Genomic DNA, 27,029 nt, shown 5'->3' with positions numbered 1-27,029 from the left:
CATTAACGCAGTGCCGTTGAAATATTTATGCTGGCTTTTAGATATCCCAGAGGAAAGTCGCGCCCAGAAGTCTACAAAGGGTATTCCTTTTAAGCATAGAAATCTTCATAAAAATGATTCATTACTTAAAATCGCCATCCAATATCAAGCAAGAATAAATCAGCAGTTAAATAGAGGCCATGACGTTAGTGTTTAGCTTATTTAATTCATATGATGTGATTTAATAGGTAAGGCGATGATTTGGAAGGAAGCAAGTGCTGCAAAACAGAAGACCGTCTATGAGTGGGTGCAAATCATTTTCACTAAAATATAGCATGAGAACTTTGTTGTTACCTCTATAGTATCAAGATATACTGTATATCCTTGTATGTGAACCGGGGGGTTGGACATATTAGTGGTGTAACCTGTACAGCAGCACCTTGGTTCAAGAGGAAAGGGGGCCCTCTTCCCTCCCCAAAGCAGGTGAAATTGTGCATTATGCTGAGCTTTTGGATTGCAAAGAGCCCAAGTATTTTTCTTGCATAGGGGCCCTCTTCTGCATGTGTACGCCCCTAAACACTATACCTTAGATATGTATTATCCAACCACCAGGGGCGTAACTACAACAGGTGCAGGGGTTTCAATCGCACTTGGGCCCTGGAGCCTTGGGGGCCCTAAAAGTCCCTTTGGCCTATAGAAAAAGACTATTACTGTTAAAGATTTAAAATATTTGGGGGCCCCGTTGGAGCTTTCGCATCGGGGGCCCATGAGTTTCAACTTACGCCACTGCCAACCACTAGTTTGACCTGAAACTATTTCTCCTGACTCTCCTATACAAATGTACAATCTTCTCCAGCATGAGTGTCATCATATTATACAGCACTGTGTACTTACAATTCCTCGTTTTGCACTTCTACTCAATTCTTCTTTTTTCCATTAGGTCTATGACATCACGTGACTAAATAGTGAACCGAAGAACTATTGGACAGGATAAAAACAGCAAATGGGTCTTATCTCTGTTAAAATCGTCATGAGACCATGCACAGTGGTGGTTTGGTTGTGTGCACACAACCACTGATATAGTTTATGTCTGCTGCAGACCCATGAGGAGAATCAGAAGATAGAAACTGGAAACAAATGGATCAATCTGCACTGCCGTTGAAGAATGAGGAGCTGTAGAATCCAAATGTAAGCGGTTTATTCGTCCATGTGTTTCAAAGTTTTGCAAACCACATGGTTTGTCCTGATGAAGAAGTTGTAAAACTTTGAAACACATTGATGAATAAACAGATTACATTTGCATTCTACATCTCCGCATTCTTTTGCAATGGCAGGAGCAGAATAACCCTCTTGTTCCCAGTTTTTATCACGGGATTAAAAACTGACTAGCTGAGTCCTTCTAAGCTCTATAACAGTAGAAACATGAAATCTCTTTTCATGCATGAGTCAGCATTAGAACTACAATTCTGTATTCCTGGCAGGGGGAGGAGTGGAGCGGCTGGTCCAGAAGTTGAAGAGGAGGATGCCTCATGCGGGGAAAAGAGACTTCCTATTTCTACGTAAAGCAGAAAAAAGTGAAAAGAGAAAAATTAACTGGGTAGAAAGGCAAAATGAGCAATTGTAAGTACACAGTGCCATCTAATATGATGATTGCAATATATTAAGAGGATACAAACTTTGATGGGGGTGCTTCTTTAAAGCAATGTCTTAGATACAGGGGTGTAGAAGTAGCAGTCACACCAGTGACTTGATGCGTGAGAGTTTTAATGGGTTTTCTACCACAGAATATATTATTCTAAATGGGGTGCCCTGTTAGTTTTTGCTTAAGGGACATAGAGCTTTAAATTACATGTGTGTGAAGAGAACGAGATTGGATTTTGCAAGTCACAATTTTCAAGAGTAATACAATATTACAGTGGAACAAGCACTAGCAGACAATAGTCATTCCCAGAGGCCCCACAGCACCGCGGGAGTCCAAATATATGAGAACAAATATGCTGCGGAGGAGTGTTTGTGTACAGGAAAATCTAGGCCAGTTTGTATTTTAATGCGTTTTCCATGAAAAATATCATTTTAATATGGAAGGAGTGTTCCACATTTAATGTCCCAATACTATCCGGTGGAATGCTATTTGATGTTTCAGATACTGGCGTAGTTTCTGACAGATCAAGGGAATAATACATGCATTTTAATGGAAGAATACTATAATCACACTGGAACAGAAAGATATTGTACATGAAGCATCTTTCACTAAGTTTATATAGTACAAGTTTTTTGTTGTTCCAGGATGGATTTGTTTCCCGTACTGCTGGCGAGTTGCTAGTTTGGCTTACATTTAAAGTAAACTGGAAAAAATAATATTTCCAAAAAAGAGAACTGAATTTACAAAGTAAATGTTTGGTTTTGAGGCCACCTCACAGACTACATTTGAGAACGGCACAAATTGATACAGAAAAAAATCATATAATCATTGACAGGGCTGTTATGATTACTGATGGGTGAACCCGAACAGTAAAGTTTGGGGTCCGTACCGAACACTTATCACTGTTCAAGTTCGGCACCCCAAACATCGGGTGTTTCCCATGCTGTCATTTGCATTTTTTTTTTTAAGAATAAAGAACTTTATTGTGGGTGTTTTTTTATTTACAATACAACTGTAGAATTAGCAATGGATAGTTGCATTACAGACCCTTTTCCATTACTAACTGCTGGGCTTGTTGTCACCTTACAATGCAAAGGTGACATCAACCCCACAAATATTACCCCACTTACCAGCGCCACAGGGCAATTGGGAAGAGCCTGGCAAAGCGAGAGAATCGGTGCATCTAAAAGATGCTCCTTTTCTGGGGTGGATGCAGGCTGCTCTTTTTAGGCTGGGGGTGCCAGTACCCATGGCCCTGTACCAGCCTGGGAATACCAGCCCCCAGCTGTCTTCTTTAGCTTGGCTTGTTGTCAAAAATGGGGGGGAACTCGCACAGTTTTTTTAAAGTTATTTATTTAAATAATTTAAAAAAACAGCGTGGGGACCCCTCTATTCTTGATAACCAGTTATGATGAAGCTGACAGCTAAGGGTTCCAGTCCATTGCTGTCAGTTTTACCTGCACTGGTTATTAAAAATAGAGGAGACCCAATGTCGTTTTTTAATATTTATTTATTTATAGTACAGGTGCCGGCTGATGAATACTCCCATCAGTGATGCCTGTTCTGTTATCAGCGACAGCAGGCGTAAGATGATGGGAGTAGTACTCACATCAGCCGACGCCTCTGTGATTGGCAGTGAACTTTTTACCATCAGTAACAGCTGCTGGCTCACGCAGCTCTCTGACCAGCAGTAATAATCTTACTGGCAATTAGAGGCAGTGTTTTCCATTCTGTCATGTAGATGACAGCGTGGCAAACAACAGATGTTCGGGGCCCCCCATTCATCTGGGTTTGGGTACTGTTCTGATACCCGAGTCAAACTTTTTTAAAATGTTCAGCCAAACCTAAACATCCAGGGGTTTGCCCATCACTAGTTATGATACGTGGGTTCACAACAGACCCATCAAATACCACAGGTTGCTTAAAACCAAAGAAAATCAGAGTTTCGTTTAAATCTACAACAAACGTTTTTCTTTGTATGAAACTGGAGGCTTGCCTGCATAGTACTTGAACCATTGTGAGTGCCATAATTTGGCTCTGTGCAACTTGACAAATTAAGTAAAATTGTAATATAATAATGGGCTTGAAGCATAAAGCCCAGAGAACTAACTGCATAGTATTTTTTACACAGACCTTATAATTCTTATCAATTTGCTTTTATGGGCATTTTAAACCTTCCTACGTTATCCTAAGTGATATTGCACGACTCGTTAAAGGGTTGATTGTGACTTGTAGGATCACTACTTCCAACAGGCGGCACTATAGAGTTAAGTCCTCTTTTTCTCAGAAGAGGGAATTTGTATATTTACATTTCTATAACCTTTCTTATGAGACATTTAGTTTCTGCTCATTTATGCTATTTTGGTCTTTTTTAACTTTTTATGGTTTATTATATGGTTGGACCAGGTATATTTGTAGTATCAACCTTTTCTTTTTGACAGTCAAAAAAGTGGGAATTAGGTACATGTAAGGAGTGGTTGGTTGGTGAAGTGTCTCTTATGAATGCAAGATACAAAAGGCCTTGGTGGTATAGTGCTTTTTTGTGTCTGCATCTAGGTATGGTAGAAACAATACATTTAAATGCACACTGGAAGATCAGAATGACCTTACTCACGGTGAAGCAACAAGCCTGATGGTTAGAGTCTTCAGAAGGGTAACCTATTTTATGATTGCAATTTGCAAATGTTCTCCCAAGAAGAAATAGTTTGAAAAGAGGTGGAATCTTGGAACAGCACCCTCTATTTTTCATCTCTTTTGACAGCAATATACTGTAAAATCAAATCTGGCAATCTTGGGCAATTCTATGTACTACTCACAGTTGCCATGTTTTAGTCCCTCATACTCAAGCACCAACCCCCTTGCTTTCTTTTTGTTGGCAAACATCTTCACTCCCAGGCATCATCAAACATACTCTCTACATTTTGGCATTCTCATTGCTTGATGTTGTGGGCAGCTAATATTCTGGCAGATGCAATGTTCATTCACAGGAATAATGATGCATAATAAATATGTTCACACTATTTCAACAATGGCAGTACTCTTACATTTGACAGACTACAAGACAGCAGTTCAAGTTTGCTCTTTGGTGGTCCCTCAATGTATAGTAAATAGTGATGAGTAACTTTCACTCCACTACTCGGTACTTGCCCGAGTATCACTATGCTTGGTGTACTCGGCGAGCACCGAGCATTTCTGGGATTATTCGGCTGTAGCTCTGGTCTCGCCTTTAAATTTTGGTGCTTTTTAGAGCGCCAATGAACATGCAGAGATTGTCTGCCATGCACTGTAATGCCACAGACATCTTTGTTGTGATATTACAGTGATTGGCTGGCCGCACAGCGTCATCAGGTCTAAAAGAGACCTGGCGCCACCCTGCTCGGCACATTCAGCTTCAGAATCAGCTAGTGTAGGGAGTACTGCTGCTGAGATAGGGTCAGATTCGTTCTTTTATTAGTTAGTGTGGATCTACCATTGTTCAATCCACAAATCCTGATAAGCTAACAGTCCTTTTTAGGGCTAATTCAGGGGTATATAGATTGCAGTGTTAAGTATGCAGGGGAGTTTATGTGCACATATCCACATCAGTGCAAGGCATGCAGACACTGTATGTGAGTATATAGATCTCACTGCATACATCAAAAGGCTCCATTACTGTCTGCTGCTGCGTATTTTATATGCACTCCCGGACAGAAGTTATGTCGCTTATCCATGTTATGTAAATAAAAGCTTATAACCTGACGTTAAATTCATCCATTGGTTGTAAAATTATTCTTTTGAAAGCTGAAACCCTCCGAAATGTGGTTTAGGTTAAGAAAATAAATTGGCATCAATGCAGAAATATTGATCAGTTAACGAACACAGAATGGTCAGATTTTGGCAAGACAAAAGTTTTGTCGCCCACAGAAATTATTGTTATATTCAAACAAGTAATTAACTTGAAATACAAATATATGTTGCATAACATTGGTGAATGAAGTTGTGGTGCTATTAGAGTCATATTTAATATTTTGTGTGACTTCCATGAGCTTGAAGGACTGCATCTATGCGGTTCAACAATGATTCATACAATTTATTAATGAAGTCATCAGGAATAGCAAGGAATGCAGTCTTACATGCCTCCCAGAGTTCATCTAAATTCTTTGGTTTTGTCTTCCAAGCTTCCTCTTTCATCCTGCCCCAAACATGCTCAATGATGCTCATGTCTGGTGACTGGGCTGGCCAGTCCTTGAGCACCTTGATCTTTTTTTGCCTGGAGGAACTTTGTTGTAGAGATGGATGTATGAGATGGAGCACCATCCTGCTGCAGAATTTGAACCCTTTTATGATTTGGAATATAAGAGGTAGCTAATACTTATTGATATTTTAGGCTATTGATATTGCCTTCCACCTTGCAAATGTTTCGCACACCCCCATACTGAATGTAACCCCAGACCATGATCTTTCCACCACCAAATTTAACTGTTTTCTGGGTGTATTTTGGATCCATACGGGCTCCAGTAGGTCTCCTGCAGTATTTGCGTCGGCTGTGGTGTTATTCTACTGAAGATTCATCAGAGAAATCCACCTTCTGCCACTTTTCCAGCTTCCATCTGTTTAGCAGGCTGTGGGACTTTGCAAATGCCAAATACCACACGGTTTTTTATTTGCCTTTTGTTTAGTGCTGGCTTCTGGGTAGTGATTCGACCATGGAGGCCATTTCGAGTCAGAATCCTACAAACTGTTCTAGTTGACACAGGGACTTGAGGTGACCAGGCCTGTTGGAGCTCTGCTGCAGTGGAAGAGGGGCTTGCTTTTGATTTTCTATCCAACAAACGTGACTCCTGAGCAGTTGTCTTGCTGGTCTGCCGGACCTGGGCTTGTCAACCACATCTCCAGTCTCTGCAAATCTTTTTTTAATTCTTTGTACTTGATGCTGAGACACATTAAAGGTGCCAGCCACCTCTGCAGTGGTCTTCAGCCTCTTCATAATTCAGGCTTTGGTCGCAGGGTGGATTTTTGGCATGTTGTCAGAGCTCAAGTTGCAGTTCAAGTGAAGGTCTGGGGTGCTGGGTTTCTTTTTATACACACACTAATTAACCGATCATTTACTGAGCACAGGTTAGGATGTAAACTAGGATTGGGTGCATTATATGACTAGGCGACAAAACTTTTGTCTTGCCAAAATCTGACCATTCTGTGTCCATTAACTGATCAATATTTCTTTATTGATGCCAATTTATTTTCTCAACCTAAACCACATTTCAGAGGGTTACAGCTTTCAAAAGAATAATGTATACAACCAATGGATGTATTTAACGTCAGGTTATAAGCTTTTATTTACATAACATGAATTTGTGACATAACTTCTGTCAGGGAGTGTATACCTAGCTGCAGGTATCCGTGGCCAGGATTTTTTTTTTGCACCTTATATCTGCTAATTTTATTACAAAGCAATCCATAGACCTTTTTTCTACATTTATTTACTTGGTCACACTGCAGACTACAGCCAGGTCATTTAAATGCAAGAGCGTGAAAATCTAACAATTTAAAATGTTTTTTTTTTTGTCCCAGGCATCAAATGAGAATGCGCAGAAAATTCTGGCTTTTTTTTTTGGTACTAAAGTATTTTTTGGAGTGTTTTACAACATTTTTGGACACCATTTTGCTGACCAAAAAATCTTTAGCTGGCCCAAAAATATTTAGCTACAGTTCTTATATTTATCACTGTGATTTGTACGCCACACGCATATCATTGCACTAAATATCTTACAATTTTAGTACTCCAATTTTTTTTTGTCTCATAGCCTACTTATTGACACAATTTTGGTGGGCCCCCCAAAAAAATCAAGGCCACATTTTGATCAGTTTGTTATCTCTGTCAGACGCCCGGTCTATCTGTGGTCTACAAATACTTGCTTTTCAGGCATACATTCCACTTTTTTGTTTGTCTGCTAACTTTGGTCTATACAGTATTTTGGGTTAAAAAAAATTTTTTTTAAACTCCAGGCCACATATTGAAACAGTCTGTTATCTCAGTCAGATGCCTGGTCTATCTGTGCTCTACAAATACTTGCTTTTCAGGCATACATTCCACTTTTTTAACGTGTTAGCCTACCTCGTGACAGTAATTTTGTTTTCAAAAAATAAAAAAAGGCCACATATTGAACATTTTGGTTTCTCTGTCAGACGCCTCCTCTATCTGTGGGTTAAAAATTGTTGTATTTGAGTGCTCATTTGAACTGGTTTTGGTGTGTCTTACCTTAGTTATTAATAAAACTTGTTAAAAACTTAATGTAAAAATTACCAACATTCCATTGAATTAAAAGTGTACTTTTTCGGCACACTGATCACATATAAATTTTCTCAAAATTAATCCATTTGCATTGAACTTTTAAAATATTTCAGTAGTCCATTTAAAATGGGCAAGGCAAGGGACAAGGAAGTGGACGTGATGCTGATGGTTCATGCAGAGGACAAGGCCGTGGCCAAGCTGAAAGCTGGCCACAACAAAGACCCACATCTTCTCGCTCGACCTTCTTGTCCCAGTTTCTAGGGGACCGCAGCACACCACTACTGAAGCCAGAGCAGTGTGAAACAGTTGTTGGTTGGATAGCGCATAATGCTTCCTGTCACTATGCCACCACCACCACGTCTTCCACATGGTCAAGTCTGAGTAGCCGTCAGTCTGGACCGCATATTACTCACCCTGATCCTCCTTCCTCCCACCATGCCGAGTGCCCTGAGACAGCTAATCCCACACTTGGACACTCCGAAGAGCTGTATACTTTTCCCTTTAAAGATTCCGGACTCTCGGCCGGTCAACTTGAAGTGGGGACAGATGAGATCGCATGTAGCAATGGCCAAAGATTTGAGCAGCCACGGTCACACGAAGGCAATGGTGGGAAAGTGTCACAAGAGGTGGACGATGATGAGACACAATTGCCAGAAAGTCAGGAGGAGGAGCAGGGTGCGGATGTGGAAGACGAGGTGGTGGATGACATAGTAACTGACCGAGCCTGGCAGGAGGACATGCAGAGTGAGGACAGCAGCACACATGGGGAAGGAGGCATAGCACCCCAACAGGCAGGAAGAAGCAGTGTGATGGCCACAGACAGAAGGCGTGCATCCGTTCCCCGTAACACCAAGATGACGGAAGTTGCCATTCCAACTGTTAGATCTTCTCGAGTCTGGTTATTTTTTAAAGAGTCTGACGATAACCTTTAACAGGCCATTTGCAGCACCTGCCATGCTTGCATCAGCAGGGGTAGCAAAACTACCAGCCTGACCACCACCAGCATGATCAGGCACATGGCAGCAAAGCACCCGACTTTGTGGGTCGAACCCCAGGCTCCAGGATCACTGTCTGAAGGTGACATCACTGCTTCTTCCACTATTAAATGGATCCGTCACAGATTGTGAAAAACTGATGCGACGGATCTGTTTTTTTGCCGGATCCGACTAGCTGATCCAGTTAGTTGGATCCTAAAAAAATTGGAGCATGCTCAGTTAAAAAAAATGGAATCCGTCCCCAGATTCCGTCATTTGACAGATCCGGCGCCATAGGATTCCATTCTAGCAAATGACAGACGTCGCTGTCCGTTTTTTTGATGGACACACTAAAGTTACTATGTCCGTTTTCTCCGACCACCAGATAAACAATTTTCGATGGATCCGGCGACCGACAGATGAAACGTGAGGCCATCCGTCGCAATCCATTGCTAATACAAGTCCATGGGAAAAAAACGGATCCGGGGGCAACATTCGCTAGATCCGTTTTTTTTTTAAATTCGCTGGATTGAGACTGACGGCAAAATACTGATGTGTGAAAGCAACCTTAGGCTCTTTGAGATGGAATCTTTCCGCAACCTGATGGCAGCGGCCATCCCAAGGTACTCGGTCCCCAGTTGCCACTATTTCTCCCGGTGTGCTGTACTGGCATTAGACCAGCACGTGTCCCACAACATTACCTGTGCCCTCAGCAATGCTGTTACTGGGAAAGTCCACCTAACCACGGACACGTAGATAAGTTCTTGTGGGCAGGGACGGTACATCTCCCTGACAGCACACTGGAAGCCGGGACCCAGTCGGACCTTGGGATGGAATACATCCTCCCGACGCCGAGGATTGCGGGCCCTACATCAATCAGGGTAGCCCCCACAGTCTATAGCTCCTGCACCTCTTCCTCCTCCTCTTCAGCCTCCATCAGCCAGGCGGCAATAGAATGTGCTGAAGCTAATCTGCTTAGGTGACAAACCGCACAATGCTGAAGAGTTGTGGACAGCGTTGAAAGAGCAGTCAGATTTTTGGCTGACACCGCTGAACCTACAGCCAGGCATGGTCGTGTGTGACAATGGCCAGAACCTGGTGGCGGCTCTGAGGCAAGGTGAGGTCATACATGTACCTTGCCTGGCCAATGTGCTTAACCTCGTCGTTCAACATTTTCTCAAAAGCTACCCGGAGCTACCGGGTCTGCTAGTGAAAGTATGCCACCTGTCTGTCTATTTTAGAAAATCAGCTACAGCTTCAGCCGCCCTTGCTGTGCTTCAGCAGTGTTTGCAGCTTTTGGCTCACTGACTGGTGTGTGATGTCCCCATGCATTGGATCTCTATACTGCATATGTTGGAAAGGATTTGTGAGCAGAAGAGGGAAGTTGTTGACTACCAGCATCAACAAGGTCATCATTATTCAGTTCAGACTCCACACATAAGACCTCAGGAGAGGACATGGATGTCAGACATATGTACCATCCTCCAAAACAGGACTGCACCAAGATGGTGAGCGGCGATGACGCCATAATTAGCGTCACCATCCCGCTTCTCTGCATTCTGAAAACCTCTCTGCTCACAATTAAAAAGGATGCATTGCAGGCGGAGCATGAGGACATGGAGCAAAGAACCATATAGGGTGATTACACACAGTCCAGCCTCATGTCGTCCCAACGTGGATTGGTGGACAATGAGGAAGAGGAGGAGGAAGAAGAACAGGAGTTACTTTCATGCGCTTTAGACGGTACTACAAGCACAGCTGTCATACCATCTGTTTAGCGCTTATGGCCTGAGGACAGGGAGGGGGAGGAAGAGGAGGACAGCATGGTCAGTCATCCTGTTGTTGAGGACATGGAAGTCTTGCCTGTTAGCAGTCTGGCACGCATGGCTGACTTTATGTTGCGCTGTGTTTCCCGTGACCCTCGCATTATTAAAATTTTCGGTGACACTCATTACTGGTTGGTGACACTTCTAGACCCACGCTACAAGGATAACTTTCAATCTCTTCTTCCAGAGGCAGACAGATGTACTAAAATGGTGCAGTACCAGAGGGCCCTTGGAGCGGAATTACTTAAAAAAATTCCCATCTGAGAACTCTGGCAGCAGATGTCAGAGTTTGTTGTCGAACCAAGGAGTACAGGTGAGAGAGACAGAAGTACAATCCAGCACAGGCAGGGGAACAATGGCAAAGTTCTGGGACAGTTTTCTCAGACCCTCCCATCGTGCCGGCACAGAGGCAAGGGGTGCTGTCACAAGAAGTGCAATGTTTGGGAGGAAGCTGAGGGAGTACCTTGCTGATCATACAAACGTCCTCCGTGATTCCTCTGTGCCTTTTAATTATTGGGTATCCAAGCTGGACACGTGGCATGAACTGGCTCTCTGCGCCTTGAAGGTCCTGGCCTGCCCTTCTGCTAGCATTCTGTGAGAGCGGGTTTTTAGTGCCGCTGGTGGAATTTTAACTGATAAGTGCATCCGCCTGTCAACTGAAAATGCTGACAGGCTGACTCTTATAAAAATGAACAAGGGCTGGATTGGGCAAGACTTCTGTACACCACCGAATGAAAACAGCGAAACATAACCTCAAATGCATTGTCTTTTTTGGGGAGGTGTATTGTCATGCACCTCTTCACAACCACACATGGGTATACGCTTCTTGATTTTGTCTATTTGGAGTTATCCTCCTCCTTATCCTCATCCTCATCATCCACAACCACTAGAACACCAGGGTGAACGTATTCTGTGATGCAAAAGTCACTCAATTTTTGTGCAAGGGTGTTTTTAGGATGCCCGTTACTAATTTGAAACAAAAAAATTTTATTCCCCCAGGGGCAAATGTTTGTCAGCCAATACACTTAGTGTATGGGTATTCAAAATGTAGGAGACCCGCTCCTTTAAATTGGGAATAGAGACATATGAGGACATCCTCCACGTCTCTTCAGGCACCACCACTAGAACACGAGGGTGAAGGGATTCCGTGATGCAACAGTCACTCAATTTTTGGGCAACGGTGTTGTTATGATGCCCGTAAATACTTACCAAAAATAAACATTTTGTACCCCCCAGGGGGAAATGTTTGTCAGCCCATACACTTAATGTGTGGGCATTCAAACTGTAGGAGATCTGCTCCTTTAAATTGGGAATAGAGACATATGAGGACATCCTCCACGTCTCTTCAGGCACCACCACTAGAACACGAGGGTGAACAGATTCAGTGATGCAACAGTCACTCTATTTTTTGGCAAGGGTGTTTATGATGCCCGTAAATAATTTAAAAAAAAGGGTACCCCCAGGGGGAAATGTTTGTTAGCCCATACACTAAGTGTATGGGCACTCCAAGTATAGGTGAAGCGCTCCTTTTTAATGTGACAATTTTTTTATGAGACCCTCCTCCACGTTTCTTCCAAGGGGGATTGTGGTGCATGCAAATTACGGCCAGGCCTTGCATTCACTTCGTGGACAAAATTTATGGTAATAAAAAAATTAATAATAATGTAAACTTTTGTTTCATGTGGCCATCCAGTACGTGGTTTCAAAGGGTTATTGGGATGCATGTAACATTGGTGCGGGGCAGGCCTTGCATTCAATGCATAAGCAAACAGTATGGGACACACACACTCTTCTAATGGGAACAATTTTGTCATGAGGCGGTAAAGTACGTCTGCTGAAACAGTTATTGGGGTGCATGTAACATTGGGACAGGCCAGGCCTTGCATTCAATGCATAAGAAAACTGTATGGGAGACACACTTTCTTCTAATGGGAACAATTTTGTCATGAGGCCGTAAAGTACCTCTGCTGAAAGGCTTATTGGAAAGCATGTAACTTTGTGACAGGGCAGGCCTTGCATTCAATGCATAAGAAAACAGTATGGGAGGCACACTTTCTTCTAATGGGAACAATTTTGACATGAGGCCCTCAAGTACGTCTGCAGAAACGGTTATTGGGGTGCATATAACTTTGGGGCACGGCAGGCCTTGCATTCAATGCTACATTTTTTCAGGAGGCCCTCCTGTACGTCTCGTGAAAGGAGTATTGGAGTGTGTCATAATTTTTGGCAGCCCAGCCACTCACTGCATAGGCAATAACAGTATAGGAGACCCACTGGCCCTTTAAGAACGTTAATGCCATTTTTGGTTGGGGTTAGTTATTTTGCTTTATATATTTCATTTCCCTGGAAAAGATGTTCCTTAACATATTTCCCAGCAAAATCCATTTTGCTTTAGTTTTTGTATGTTTTTTGGTGCGCCTGTAAAAATGGCGTGAAACTCTGACAATATTGCTTACAGCTGTGACCTAGGGGTCAGAAATGCTTCCAGGGACATTTGCCATGATGCTCCCAAGCATCTTAGGAGACCATGATTCAGTCTATATACTGTAATATTGTGACACTGTGGAGACAGTCAGAGATCACAGGTTCAAGTCTCCTTAGGAGACTAAATAAGAAAGTAAAAAATATAAAAAAAATGGTTTCATTATATAAAAATTGAAAGTGAACTTCACCCACATTAAAGGGAATCTGTCACCGGCATCAGGGGCTTATCTACAGCATTCTGTAATGCTGACCGGACCACAGCGGGACCGCCCCCGGGTGAGTATAATATAACTTGTTTTTCTTCTCTTTCAGGTAACATTGGGGGCTTATCTACAGCATTACAGAATGCTGCAGATAAGCCCCTGATGTCGGTGGCCTTATCTCATATACGATTTTTGGGATGAAAGATTCCCTTTAAAAATTATGGATTTTAAGAATTAATAAAATAAACATATCTGGTATCACCACGTCCATAAATGTCCAGTCTATCAAAATATAAATTTAGTGAATCTGTATGTTACATCTGTAATGAGATAAAGGAAAACTCACAATGCCAGAATTGTATTTTTTGTTCATCACTCGTCTGTAAAAAAAAAAATGCAATAAAAAGTGATCAAAACGTCGTACTTACTCCAAAATGGTTTCAAGGAAAACATGAGCTTGCCCCACAAAACAAACCTTAATACATCTCCATCAACAGAAAGATAAAAACATTACATGTCTCGAAAAAATTGCGACATAAACCACATTTTTTCACCACTTAAAAAAAAACCTCTGCAAGTTTGACATTATAGTAATTTATACAAGTCATCATCCAAATTCATAACTCACATTGCAAAAAATATGCCACCATGTACCGTAGCTATATCAGTGGAAAAATGAAAAAGTTATGGTACTTAAAATGAGAGGAAGAAAAAACTTAAGTGCAAAAATGAAAAATTGCCGGGTCCTAGAGGTTATTAATTAGCACAAGTGCTTACCAGTAGTTCTATAAGAGGGAGATGTACTCTGAATGCTCTTACATGCATATTTTTGATATTATGATAGGATTCAGTTAACTTAGAAATCATAGGAAGGGTAAAGGAAATGTTTATTATCTGATGTTCATGACCTTTTTGGACGGGTTTTTAATTCTTTGTAATAGTTTTGCCCAACTTGAGTCACAATACTGTATCTTTTGTATACTCAGATACATATACCGTAATTGTATTTCTACTTTTTGCGTCCCACAGGGTAATGAGGATGATGCTGATGATCCTAGTACAAGCATTGGTTCCTATCATTATATGTTGGAGGCTAACATTGGAAAAACTATGCTGGAATTTCAGGTCAGTATCATAAGTAATACCATTTGTGTATTTCTCAATTTTCATAAAAGTTTCTTAACATCAGAATTGTCTGATATAGTATAGAGATATAAATGAATATAAATGATATATGGAGGTTTCAGGAATGTATAAAACACTAAATTGTTTAAAGATGCTGGATATATTTCAGATGTGTGAGCAGGAATCTTGTCTGTGCTGCATCCGATTTTCATTATATAATTGTAAAAATATGTCTGAAGGTCGTGGATATCAGTCAGTGCAGTGTAAAATGGTGTAAGGAGGACATGATGGAGTGTCAGAAAGGTGTTTTTGGAGTCTGGCATAGGATAATGATTTATATCATGCACAGTCTCCCAGTGGCTGAAACAGGTCTTTGTACAGGGGAGAACTCTACATACTGTATGTACATGTTGTTAATAAAGGGGTTATCCAGGATTTGTAATATTTTTGCTTGAGAGTCTAAGAGCTAACAGGCCGGTACTCGCTAACTGTTCTGCCCGGTTCCCCTCTCCGTTGACTCAGAGTGGTCACGGACCGCTCCTGACGGCGATTCTTTGACTTCTGCTATCTACTTCATGTCGTCAGAGCAGCGTCTTCTCTTCCATTCTGCTCTGTTGACGGGGTGCTGAACCGATGTCATGCTGATTGGCAGCAAGATCCCCGCTGTCTAACTGCGGGGAGCGAGCCGGCTGTCAATCAGTCTGCAGCAATGCCCCATCATGCCTCGAACCAGAAGAAGAAGAGCTGTTGCGTTGATGAGTGGGGATTGCCATGCAGGAGGATTGCCAAGCTAAGCTGGCAGAGGTCATCCCCGTGCAGAACAGGCATGCAGTTGGCAACTGTCTGCCTGTATATTCTTAACCCCATATACAGAAATATTAAAAGTCCTGGTTAACCCCTTTAAATGATTTGTACTATCCTCAGCAAGTACTTGTAATAGTACTCAATCATGTCCAACCTTGAAATAAATACTATATCTCAATAGATAAGTCTGTCATCATGAACCACCATACATTTCCAAAATGTGTATAGATGACTGAAACCCATTTGGCCCTGCTCAGTCTCCTAATCTCCAGTATCCAGTAAAAATGCCAGTGCCGTATGGTCACATTACCGGATAAAGAAACGTACAGTCAAAGACAAGGGACGACGATCTGTCTCCTAGTGCATAGATGTTAGCAGCCCCTAGTAAAGGCTGATGCTAGTCTTTACTGCACCCCCATAGTTGGAGGTACACTCTCAGAACATTCTAAGTTAGAATCCATTTAAATCAGTGGTAGTTTTCTTTTGAACATGGTACTACCATTACAGTGGCACTTGCTGGCAGCCAGACTCTGAACTTATTAAGGTGTTATATAGCAAGCAAAATGCCTGCTGATATTCTTTACTAGGATGTAACTAATGAAAAATTATCAGGCTAAATATTTTTTTTCACTAAAGTTTCTCTTTAAAAGTTTACCAGTTAAGTGGTTATAAATCCATCCCAAATTCTAACTGAGTCTATGAGGGGAAAAGTGGTATGTCTCTTTATGTGACTATGTTTTATAGAGAAGATAATAGTGTGCTCATTCTGGTCTCTAAAATCAGAGCTTAAAAGCTAAATTTTTAAAGTTATTTTATTTCCTTAGTGGTGTACTAAAGAGGTTGTCTACTATTCGGATAACCCATTTTCAATTCCTATATCCCCCTTATAAAATATAAACAGCCTGTACTCGCATCGGGTGCCAGTGTCACCCAGGGCTTGTGTGACGTTGTTGCGTCACATGAGCCCTGCAGCCAATCAGCGGCCAATCACCTGGAAAAAGTGCTGCTGCTCTCTGATTACATCCGAATGTCCGAAGGAAGTAAGAGTGAAGCAGCTGCTGATTGGCTTCAGAACTCACATGACATAACAACATCACACACGGACAACCCCTTCTCAATTACTATATTCCCCTTGATGAAATAACGTCCTGTACTCACGTCCGGTGCCAGCGCCATTCCAGCAATACCGGCGCCAGGCTTTCTGGGGCTCGTGTGATGTTGTTAAGCCATGTGAGTCTTTAAGCCCTTTTTTTAACAGTGTTTGTTCTTGATTCAACTCCTCTTCCAGTGACTCTCTTGAACCAGACTTCCCACATTATAGAGTTGTAATATGGTGCTATAGATTTGATTCAACAGAATTGCAGGAAGTCAGTGTTACATCCATCCATTCATTTTTTTGTGTTCATAAATTTTTAACATGCATTTTTTGGAGTGTTTTTCTTCCTATAGAGAAACCAATACCTGAAAAAATAAATGCCATGGCCAGAGCATGAAAAATGCCACAAAAATGTACTGCTTGTAGTTTCAATTGACTTACAGTCAACATCTGGTCACAATGGGTTTAAAAAAAAGCTGCAAAAACAGCAGGAAGAAGGCAACATTGTTTTTAAAAAAATTATTAGGTGTAAAATTATCCAGGATTTTTTTTTTCATTGAGTTATTGATTCCGTAGTGGCAGCGCATGTTTAGTTTTTCTTTGTCGAAGAAGGTGTAATAATACATTCATGAAATTCAAGACATCAAAGAAGGAGCTGCCAACAATGTCTGAAATTTGCTGTACATTGGGGAAATATAAGAAGGCAAAAAAATAGCTGTGCAGTTAGCATAACAAATTGAATTCAACACAAGCTTTTTACTGTGCCCCAATACTAAACATTTCCCCATACACCACATAAAAGAGAAGTAGATGGTGCCAGCAGAAAGCAAAGGGACCAGATGATTGTAAATGGGAGGAAAGTCAAATCCAAACATGCATTGGCCAATTATCAGAGCAGATTAAATAAACATTTCCAATGCTTAGATGCTGATTATTTAGGGTGTGATGAGTGTGTCCCCATAGAGCTTGTTAATGCAAGTAAATTTATTCTACGCGATCAGATACCCATGAATAAAACATACAACACTACAAAGAAAAATAAAATATCCTCTAAGGTAAACGAACCTACCATATTTTTTTTTCCAGCAGGAAATTAGTTCTTTCCTCACCTCCAAACATTAATAGGTGAGAACAGTGAGTGGCCAAAAAAAAGACTCCGAAAACAACTCTTCGGGGACGGTTGAAATGAAACACAGCAGGCGGTACGGTTACAGCATTTGCCCACACTTATACTTCCATGAGAAATGGATAGATTTGCTGTACCAGGTTTAAGTCAATCAAAATTGTTAATTAAATTTTGGTTTTGTCCAATTATTACCCAATGGAATAGTTTTTTCTCTATTCCATTGGAAGTGGAATTACAGAATATTTGTTTTAGATGACCGCATTAAAGGTTGGCTATAGACTTGGCTGTAGAAGTTGTATTTGAAAACCATTACATAAAAGAAATAATTGAACATGACTTGCTTTATTGAAGACATTATTTCATTACTTCAGAGATTTAGCAGTGAAGGGAATCTATCAGCTGGTTTTTGACATACACGTGCTTCTCACAAAATTAGAATATCAAAAAGTTAATTTATTTCAGTTCTTCAATACAAAAAGTGAAACTCATATATTATATAGAGTGATTACATACAGAGTGATCTATTTCAAGTGTTTATTTCTGTTAATGTTGATGATTTTGGCTTGCAGCCAATGAAAACCCAGAAGTCATTATCTCAGTAAATTAAAATACTTTATAACACCAGCTTGAAAAATGATTTTAAAATCCGAAATGTTGGCCTACTGAAATGTATGTTCAGTAAATGCACTCAATACTTGGTCAGGGCTCCTTTTGCATCAATTACTGCATCAGTGCGGCGTGGCATGGAGGCGATCAGCCTGTGGCACTACTGAGGAGTTATGGAAGCCCAGGTTGCTTTGATAGCAGCCTTCAGCTCATCTGCATTGTTGGGTCTGGTGTCTCTCATCTTCCCCTTGACAATACCCCATAGGTTCTCTATGGGGTTAAGGTCAGGCAAGTTTGCTGGCCAATCAAGCACAGTGATACTGTTGTTTTTAAACCAGGTATTGGTACTTTTGGCAGTGTGGACAGGTGCCAAGTCCTGCTGGAGAATGAATTTTCCATCTCCAAAAAGTTGGTCGGCAGGTGCTCTAAATTTTCCTGGTAGATGGCTGCGCTGATTTTGGTCTTGAAAAAACACAGTGGACCTACACCAGCAGATGACATAGCTCCCCAAGCATCACTGATTGTGGAAACTTCACACTAGACCTCAAGCAGACTCCAGCAGCAGTCCACTCCTTGTGAATCTCCCCCAAATTTTTGAATGTTTTTTTCTTAACAATCCTTTGGAGGCTGCGGTTATCCTGGTTGCTTGTGCACCTTTTTTTAACACACTTTTTCCTTCCACTCAACTTTCCATTAATGATTAATGAATACAGCACTCTGTGAACTGCCAGCTTCTTTAGCAATGACCTTTTGTGGCTTACCCTTCTTGTGGAGTGTGTAAATGACTGCCTTCTGGACATCTGTCAAGTCAGCAGTCTTCCTCATGATTGTGGAGCCTACTGAAACAGGTTAAGGGACTTTTTTAAACTCTTAGGAAGCCGTTGCAGGTGTTTTTTGTTAATTCTAATTTACTGAGATAATTACTTTTAGGTTTTCATTGGATGAAAGCCATAATCATCAACATTAACAAAAATAAATACTTGAAATAAATCAATGTAGTGACTCTATATATGAGTTTAATTTTTTGTTTTGAAGAACTGAAATAAATGTACTTCTTGATGATATTCTAGTTTTGTGAGAAGCACATGTATATGAATTAGTGCTGTATACAGTTGCCCTGCAGTACAACAGTGAGAGAACTCTCTGATCACTGGGGTTTCCACCATTAGTCCCAAGAATGAGGCTTTGCAGAGATCTGTCTGAATGCAGTAGAGGTCAATCATGCACACCTCTTGTCCATTCATTCTCTATGAGACTGTCTGACAAAACCGAGAACAGCACATGTTGATTTCTGGCAGTTTTCAATTTTTGACATATTTATTTTAAGGGGAACTTGTCAAGCGATTCCTACTGCCCATGGTGTGGTCAGCATGAATCGCAGCCTGGCTATGGCATTTTAGATAAAATATAGTTTGAAGATTCGGCCTCGCTCAATGATGACTTTTCTAAGCGCTGCTGGTGATTGACGGTACTTTTCCTTGCATATTAATGCAGTGAGATCTGCCAATTGTCTTGTAAGCATATTTTCTCTAAAAAGAATGGTATATACCTGGCTACAGACATACAGTGATTCATGCTGCTTGTGATTTGGGCAGCATGAATACCCTGAAAGGTTCCCTTTAAGGTTAATAGTCATTGACAATACAATACTCTTTCTACTGCCCAACCAGACTATCACACAGCAGATCTACACTGAAGGAGCTGCACCCACTCCATACAGCATGGGAGATGGCTGCTTTTACAGCCAGCAACCGAGAGTGACTGCTGTGATCGAGCTAGCTCAAAGCAACATTTTGACCTCAATTGTGACAGCAGAATTAAAGAGGTCAGGACTGATGAGAGGAGCAGTTATTTCTTGACCTTCCCTGTACACGATATGTTCGTGGGGCGTAGAAGGACAATTATGGGCCTACCGAAGGTCCCTGTGTCTGCCATCTTACCACACCTATGAAGCCCGGTCCATGGCTGGGCTTCATAAAGACCTTTAATTTTCCAATACACCAAAATACCACAGTATATTAAACAAAAAAAATTAAAAATGTTAAAAACTTAAATATTTAAATCACCACCCTCTCTCCAAAGTTAAATAGCAAACTCTATAAATAAACATTTGGAATTTCTCTGGGCGCATTTGTGAAAAATAATAACTTATTAAATATTTTCCCATACTGTAAAAAATAAATCACCATAAAAAGAAATGAAATAAAAAGAGATCACAAAGTCATATTTACTCTAATATAAACTGGAGCGTGCGCTGCAGAAATACAAGCTTTTGTACACTGATTACGACGGAAAAATAAAAAGTGATGGCTCTTAGAATATTTCTTTCAAGTAGTACAACAAAAAATAGAAATTTGGTATCACTATAATTATATTGACTGTTATTTTTACTTTAAAGTGATCATTAAAAAAAAACAAAAGTAGAATTATTGTTATTTCTAAATTTTTTTGTGTATGGGTAAATGACTGCGACTCAGCCCACCAATAAAAAAAAAAAGCCCTTATATGGAATTGTCAATGGAAAAATAAAAAATTTAATTTCTTTTGCAAGACGAGAAGGAAAAATAAAAGGGCAAAAACAAAAAAAGTCAGCATTTCCAAGGGGATTTTCAGCATTTCCAAGGGGTTTTTCATACTTTTTTTTTTAATTCATTTTGTGGTTTTACTTTTTTTGAAAAATCAGAATATAATAATAGTCCACAAAAAAGTGTGTAGTACAGAATTACTTTTTTTTTTTTATATGAAGCCAAAAACTAATCGTGTTCCTTTGAACTTCTGCATAACAAAACCAGCTCTTCCATGTATGGAAGAAAACCCCTATCCGCAATTCAGTATGAATTAACTAAACCTGTAATCTGCTGCAAAACATTAGAAAGGGCAGCAGATAAGACCTCACCACTTTAGTGCTAGCCGTAAAAAAATCATTTCGTAATGTGTTTGTGCTCTTAGCCATAAACGTGTCACTTCCTTCCCCATTTGCAGGCCACCCACGATTCCAATAACCCATTTTATGTTCTTTAAACCACAAGTGAAGCATGGTTACTGAACACATGTGACATGGGCAGAGTTTATGATCTGCTCAACTCTCCAATATCTAGCACTTTGTAATATGTTATTTCAGGATTGTTTACTGGTGGCAAGACGGCATTTTATAACGAGCACGATCTGTAATAAGTGTTCTGTAAGAGCAGATTTGTTTCTTTCTCTATGTACCATATTGGTTCTGGCAACCCAATTCAGGTCATACTAACCCCCTCACTGGCGCTAGCGCTGACAATCTTAAAGAAAACACAATTAGAATAGAAGAAGTAACAGACCACCACCTCATCACACAGAAATTCACCATTTGGGCCAAGGAGTATTGGTTTCAGGAAAGGCTGTGGCAGGTTTCAGAACCGGGGTTTTGCGGCTGCAGTGAGTTTGTAATGAAATAAAGAAGTAACATTTCTTTGAAGAACAGACGCACTGAAATGCGTTGGCATCTGATTCTTCTTTTTATTATATTATCCACTTTAGACAGTTTTATTTACTTTTTTTGCCATTTATAAAGCAGTAACTTTGTTGGGAATGAAAGCATTTTTGGATAATAGTTATGCTGAAAAAAGTTGTATAAGCAGTAATGGATAGTGATGTAATCTATTGTATACTAAAGACAAACAAGGATACATTTGTCATTTAAAGGGTTTTTTCTCACAATCACATTATTTTTCATAACGCACAGATAAAGCATACTTATTGCTAATATACAGAGTAAGTGTAGCGCCCCCACTGCCGCAGGGCCGAGGGGTACCCGGTACCGGGCCTCTGAGTCTCTGCTCTGGGGTTGTCACGGTGGCTAGGCCCCGGTCTGTGACCCTGCCGAGGGGCGCACAGTTTATGAAGTGACAGATGTAGATAGTGGTGGTGGTGCGGTGCAGTAAATAACGAGGACACCAGGTTGCAGTCTCTTTACCTCTTTACTGAAGATCTCTGGGTCCTCAGTCCGGAATCCGGATAACCAGGCTGCGCAAGTCCGGCCGGTCCAATGGCACCTCCAGAGTTCTCTTAACAGGTGGAAATCTGTGCCTTCCTTCTAGCGCTAGGTGTTGTGGTCCTTCCCTGCTGTGCTTACGGAAAGTCCCCACAACTGTTGTGTCCGTTTCTTAAGTTCCCTCACAACTCGATTAGATGATGTTCTGCTAATCCTCCGTCCCTCCCTGATGTTGCGGTCAGGACGGCACCCGTATGACGGGTAGGCTCGGAGCTCTTCCGGGACCCTAGAGTCGCCCCTCTCCACAAGTTGCCCCCCAAGACTGCATAGGTGATTTTGGGTGAGACAGCCCGCCTTAGACTGACTGTCCTGCCGTTGGTTTAGAGTATTGCCTGAAACTGAATATTGTAATACTCCCTCGTTGTTCCGGCCGCCGGTTGTGCGCCTCAGTAGGATGTTGCCTCGGTCTTACAGCACGACTCCTACTGGTATTCTCCTTCTTGCTTTGATCTCGTTTCTCACTCAGCACAATCTATCTCGCTTCTAATCCTTCCTTGGGCACCGCCGCTATGCTGAGCAGGCACGGTCCCGTTACATTCCTTCTTGTAGCCAGGCCTCTGTCAGGATCCCACCCCTGACAGGGACCCTACCGAATCTTCTCCCACAACACCCTCTGCCACAAGGTGTTGCCTGGTTCCAACCCAGTCAGCTTTCTGAACTAACTTCCTGCCTGACCCCCAGTTTACCCACAATGGTGGGGAGTGGCCTAATGAATAGAACCCTTAGCTCCCCCTGGAGGCCCGGCTGTGAAATGTATTGGTGTCTGTGATATCTGGTCAGATTAACTCCTTCAGTGCCATCGGACGTACCATAGCTCCCCTTAGTGGCGAAGCCACAGTACTGCAACGACCAGGACTCTGGGGCGCTGCACTCCCCCCCGGTTAAATCCAGTACTCCTGGACTGGGAAGAAAACAACAATACAGGTTAGCAAAAAGACATACAATTTTGTTGAGTGCAATAACAATAAGTATGCTTGAACAGAGCTTCCCTTTATGGGAGGTGAGGACACTTGAACGTTACAAACATGGTTAAATACTTTTAAATAACTTTTCTATAAATAACTCTCTTTACCCAACCGGGTATTCTACTAAGTGCAAAGTTTTTAGACATTAATTCAACGTTGCCTTTAAGGATGTACACTCTGAATCCACTAAAGACCTTCTTATACACATTATAAGGCTTAAGCAACTGTGCTACATTCTCCTACTTGATGTCTGCAGGACCGCCTGTCCTAACGGCTCCAGACCTACTGCCTCTCCTTTCCTTACAGGACCGCCCCTTTCAGCCCGGGCCTACTGCCTTTTCAACTACTATACACAGTATAGAACATAACTTTTACTTTCAGTTTGAAATCACTGAGCCATCTCTATCTGGCTCCTAAGAGGACTCACTACTAACCCCTACGGGTTCACTTCCTGTCCTCGTTCTTCCATCAACATTATCAAACACTTTTCACATTTAACTAGTTAGGTACATTTAACGTGTTCATATCAACATTATTACTTTCTCTTTCCAAGACATTATTGCCACCCAACTGTCTTAAGGCAATACGGTTCATCAGCGCAATACGTGAACATCCCCTTTAAGAGGGGACCAAGTCTCTATGAGGTAGCACATCTTCTCAAGCTACCAGTCCATACTTAGCAAAAGCTCCGGTGCGGTATCTTCACAAAGAGTCTCTCTTTAAGTAAAACCAGTAGGGAGCACCTTTAATAAGGTGTGAACTATTTACAAGCAGTTTGTATCATGCACTGTTCATGATTGCGGCAGTTCTTTTCAACAGGAACAAAAAGTGGAAAAACAACCAAAAAGCAATAGGGATCCCGGGTCAACAAAGGGATCCCTTTAAGAGTTAACCCTAGACGGGTTTAGCAGCAAAACAGTAGAACAGTAACTATTTACATTTATTAAAGCATTCCTGCTTACTCAGTCTTGTAGTGTAGGGGGTGGTCTTTGGTTCCCGGCCGATGCAGCACCTGTGCTGGTAGTTGGTCTCTCAGATGCCATCAGATCAGCCGGTGTCTGGATTTGGAGGCTAACCCTGCTTGCAAGTTCAGCAGCCGCTACAAGGCGTACAGTGGTGACAGTAACAAGATCTGGCAAATCTGGATCAATCATGATCGGGGCAACAGGCGACGCTCCCGCAGGCTCACACCGGTGTACGTTCCGAGCGCACCATCCTTGTGCATTCCGGTGGCGAGTGTAAGTCACCTGATCCCCCCTTTGCAATGGGTCACCATCTCGACTGCAGCAGGGAGTTTTCACGTTGTAACTAGTAACAAAGACATCAGTTGGTAGCCCCGGTTCCTGTATGGAGCCCCATCCCCTCTTCGGGTGCTAGGCCAGCACAGTTCCCCTCTTTACCACGTCTTTCCTGCCGTGCGCAGACTTCCTACGTTGTGTGTCATGTTGTTCGGTCTCGTCTCGATCTTTCCAGTGTTGTATTAGACATTGCTTATACTGTTCCCAGGTAAGTACCGCAAGGGTGAGGCTCTCCCCCGGAGCTCCATACGGCTCATTCCAGGGGGTGTCCCACCGGAGGATCACCCCGTCCGGGCCTACATCTATGGGTTCCCCCACCTTGGTCGGTAGTGGAGGTAACAGCTTCCCCATCGCGTCGGGGGTGAGGACTACCCGCTCCACTGCGCCTGATGTGATTCCACCGATGTCGCTCCGGTCCGTTGACAAGGACACTGGAATCGGCTGCAGCCCGGACCGCGGCCCTTCCGGAGTGGTCTCTGGATGTGGCTCCGCCCTCCACGGCTCCGTGGCTGGGATAGGTAAGCTCGGCTCCTCCACTGGCGGCTCCAAGGAGTTCAGGTCCTTCACCGGCGGTGGACGCAAGCCCGTCTCTGATGGGCAGGGGCAGGCCAGGATCACCTCGCTGTGGCTCGGGCACTTGCTGCTCATCGTCGCTGTCGGGCATTCGGCGGCAACGCATGCACCTGGCTCCGCCATTTCTCCAAGGTCGGGCTCCTCCTTCACCTCGTTCCCGCCGTTGCAAGTCAGGGGGCGGTTCTCTTCGGCTGCTGGGTAAGTCGTCCTCTCGCAGCAGGAGTTGGAGGGGGCGGTCGCTACTTCTGGCGCCACTTTGGTAGTCTCCTCCCATGGCACGCCCCTCTTCTTCCTCCGCGCTCCCTGGGACGCTGCAATGGCGGCGACTTTTGGCGGGAACTTTTGGCGGTAAATGGCAACACACAGTCTTTGCAATAAAGTACAGTCCAAGCACAATAAATCACAGTTCCAAGGCACACATGACCTGATTCCTCAGGCTTAAGTAGATCCTGTTCGTGACGCCAAGTTGTAGCGCCCCCACTGCCGCAGGGCCGAGGGGTACCCGGTACCGGGCCTCTGAGTCTCTGCTCTGGGGTTGTCACGGTGGCTAGGCCCCGGTCCGTGACCCTGCCGAGGGGCGCACAGTTTATGAAGTGACGGATGTAGATAGTGGTGGTGGTGCGGTGCAGTAAATAACGAGGACACCAGGTTGCAGTCTCTTTACCTCTTTACTGAAGATCTCTGGGTCCTCAGTCCGGAATCCGGATAACCAGGCTGCGCAAGTCCGGCTGGTCCAATGGCACCTCCAGAGTTCTCTTAACAGGTGGAAATCTGTGCCTTCCTTCTAGCGCTAGGTGTTGTGGTCCTTCCCTGCTGTGCTTACGGAAAGTCCCCACAACTGTTGTGTCCGTTTCTTAAGTTCCCTCACAACTTGATTAGATGATGTTCTGCTAACCCTCCGTCCCTCCCTGATGTTGCGGTCAGGACGGCACCCGTATGACGGGTAGGCTCGGAGCTCTTCCGGGACCCTAGAGTCGCCCCTCTCCACAAGTTGCCCCCCAAGACTGCATAGGTGATTTTGGGTGAGACAGCCCGCCTTAGACTGACTGTCCTGCCGTTGGTTTAGAGTATTGCCTGAAGCTGAATATTGTAATACTCCCTCGGCGTTCCGGCCGCCGGTTGTGCGCCTCAGTAGGATGTTGCCTCGGTCTTACAGCACGACTCCTACTGGTATTCTCCTTCTTGCTTTGATCTCGTTTCTCACTCAGCACAATCTATCTCGCTTCTAATCCTTCCTTGGGCACCGCCGCTATGCTGAGCAGGCACGGTCCCGTTATATTCCTTCTTGTAGCCAGGCCTCTGTCAGGATCCCACCCCTGACAGGGACCCTACCGAATCTTCTCCCACAACACCCTCTGCCACAAGGTGTTGCCTGGTTCCAACCCAGTCAGCTTTCTGAACTAACTTCCTGCCTGACCCCCAGTTTACCCACAATGGTGGGGAGTGGCCTAATGAATAGAACCCTTAGCTCCCCCTGGAGGCCCGGCTGTGAAATGTATTGGTGTCTGTGATACCTGGTCAGATGAACTCCTTCAGTGCCATCGGACGTACCATAGCTCCCCTTAGTGGCGGAGCCACAGTACTGCAACGACCAGGACTCTGGGGCGCTGCATAAGCTCACTTGTAGTTTTTCTTGTTTCTTTCTATATTTCCATCGCTATCTGCCCCTTTGTGCATTCAGATTTACATAACTGAATGGATGGTCCAATTCATATACTATTCTTATACTGCAAAATCAACATTTCCCAGCAGCACCCTGCTTGTCCTCAGTGTTGCAGAGCCCTCACTCTCTCTCCGGAGTTCTCTTGTCTAAGGCCTGTTTCACACGTCAGTGGCTCCGGTACGTGTGGTGACAGTTTTCTCACGTACCGGAGACACTGACACATGTAGTCACATTAAAATCAATGTGTCTCTGCAGATATCAGTGATTTTTCGCGGACCGTGTGTCCGTGTGCAAAACACAGAGACATGTCAGTGTTAGTGGGAGCGCACGGATCACACGGACCCATTAAAGTCAATGGGTCCGT

At 42.9% G+C, this 27,029-nt stretch overlaps 1 protein-coding gene across 1 annotated transcript in view; it reads left to right on the top strand.

Annotated features, from left to right (window-relative positions):
* Positions 1–27,029, top strand: part of LIX1 (limb and CNS expressed 1) — a 198,072-nt gene that overhangs the window by 142,691 nt on the left and 28,352 nt on the right. The window contains exon 4 of the mRNA XM_077289588.1: positions 14,409–14,504. Within this exon, the coding sequence (XP_077145703.1) occupies positions 14,409–14,504 (96 nt within the window). The remainder of the gene's footprint in view (positions 1–14,408; positions 14,505–27,029) is intronic.

The sequence above is a fragment of the Ranitomeya variabilis genome, chromosome 1 (genome assembly GCF_051348905.1).
Source record: "Ranitomeya variabilis isolate aRanVar5 chromosome 1, aRanVar5.hap1, whole genome shotgun sequence".
Classification (NCBI taxonomy): Eukaryota; Metazoa; Chordata; class Amphibia; order Anura; family Dendrobatidae; genus Ranitomeya; species Ranitomeya variabilis.
Note: the sequence above shows the minus strand (reverse complement) of the source record. Positions and strands in the feature narration are given on the sequence as shown.